The following is a 1,433-nucleotide window of genomic DNA, read 5'->3' as shown; positions in this document are numbered from 1 at the left end:
ACCCCATTCACTGTCATCACCCCTCATCCCAGCCTCCCCCTTCCCCCCGTCCTGCTTACCTCCCCTCTCCTCCGTCTCTTCCCCCTCTCCTTCCCAGCACCGGCACCCTCGGGGCTGGAAGGGCCGCTCTCGGGCACGCGGGAGGAGTCAGCGAGGCAGGAGAGGGGGGTTGTAACTTCACAACTCCACACTTGTGATAGCGGGAGGGAAGCGAGACGCGGGAAGGGGCGGAGAGGAGGCGCGAGAGAGGGAGAGAGCGAGCGAGAGAGCGAGACCTCTGCCGATTCCGAGCCAGAGGGCGGGNGGGCTCCGGGGCCCTGCCCCGCGCGGCCCCGGAGGAGGCGGAGGCACGCTCCTGCGAGCCGGTGGGTGAGCCGGCGCCCCAGGCGCCCCTCCCTTCTTTCCGCCGGAGTTGAATCTGTGCTGCCCGTGTCCAGGTGCTGGGCTTCCGGACGGACGCGGACCCCCTCTCCCCGCCCGCGGCCGCCTTGTCATGCTGCCCAAAGTGGAGACGGAAGCCCTGGGCCTGGCTCGNTGGGGCCGCGCGCGGGCGGCGGGCCCCCTCCCGAGGGGCAGGCATAAAAGTTTATGGCTCTTGAACAATGCGGGGCGGAGGTTTTCCAAGCAATGCCTAATTGGCCGCTTCTAATTAAGAAAAGAGAGGCTTCAAGCTCTGTGGCAACCCGAGGGGGGCAGCTTCAGGCTAAAGATACTTCGGAATAATATCCTTCTAAGAAATGAAATGCCTCACTGGAAACCAGAACAGGCTCGCAGTCGTTGGAATGGGTGGGAACTTTAATCAACGCTCGTGTGTGGACGTACAACAAACACCCTGCTAGGCAAAGTCAACGACGACAAGAGAAGGAGACTCCGGGAAAGCTTGTCTTAGCGGCGTTAGGCTGTAGGTTGCGCGCTCCCAAAAGCCCAGGCGGACACTGAGAACTGGCTCTAATTTGCACAACTTCAGAACTGCAGACAGAACTGAAAGAGATCCAGAATTACCCCAGCCCCATCCTCTGCGCGGGCATTGCCGGGTTAGTTGAGGGAAGGGGGCACCGGTTTAGCTTAATGCCTCTTCTGCAGTCCCAGAGCTGGGAATGTGCAAGTCCAGTTTGTTTTCCTAGCTCTTGATTGCTAACAACAACAAAAAGCAAACCCTGATGGCTGTGTTTTCGCCACATTCCAAATAGCGACTCTGGACGTGGTGGTGTGAAGCCCTTCAGAAGTTTATCGCAGTTGCTCGGGCCCGGGGAGGGAACAATGCTAGGAAAAGTCACCGGTGCTCTTCCATCGTCGCCCCTTCCAGCGCGCAGGATGTGCGGGCAGGCAGGCCTGTGATCCCGGCACGCTTCCTGCCATCCTCTTGAGCGAACTTGAAAGCGCCGGGGAAGTGTCGGGGGCAGAGCTGGAGCGGAGTTCGGGGGGGGGGCGCG

At 61.1% G+C, this 1,433-nt stretch overlaps 1 protein-coding gene across 2 annotated transcripts in view; it reads left to right on the top strand.

Moving 5' to 3' along the window:
* Window positions 1-1,433, top strand: part of NR5A2 (nuclear receptor subfamily 5 group A member 2) — a 130,962-nt gene that overhangs the window by 10,645 nt on the left and 118,884 nt on the right. Inside the window, exon 2 of one of the 2 annotated variants that reach the window (XM_077772052.1) lies at window positions 438-584. The exons of the other annotated variant lie outside the window; for it this stretch is intronic. Within the exon in view, the coding sequence (XP_077628178.1) occupies window positions 438-584 (147 nt within the window). The remainder of the gene's footprint in view (window positions 1-437; window positions 585-1,433) is intronic. 2 annotated transcript variants of the gene reach the window in all.

This window comes from Crocuta crocuta, unplaced genomic scaffold (genome assembly GCF_008692635.1).
Source record: "Crocuta crocuta isolate KB4526 unplaced genomic scaffold, BGI_CrCroc_1.0 scaffold318, whole genome shotgun sequence".
NCBI lineage: Eukaryota > Metazoa > Chordata > Mammalia > Carnivora > Hyaenidae > Crocuta > Crocuta crocuta.
This window is presented reverse-complemented; position numbering and strand designations above follow the sequence as displayed.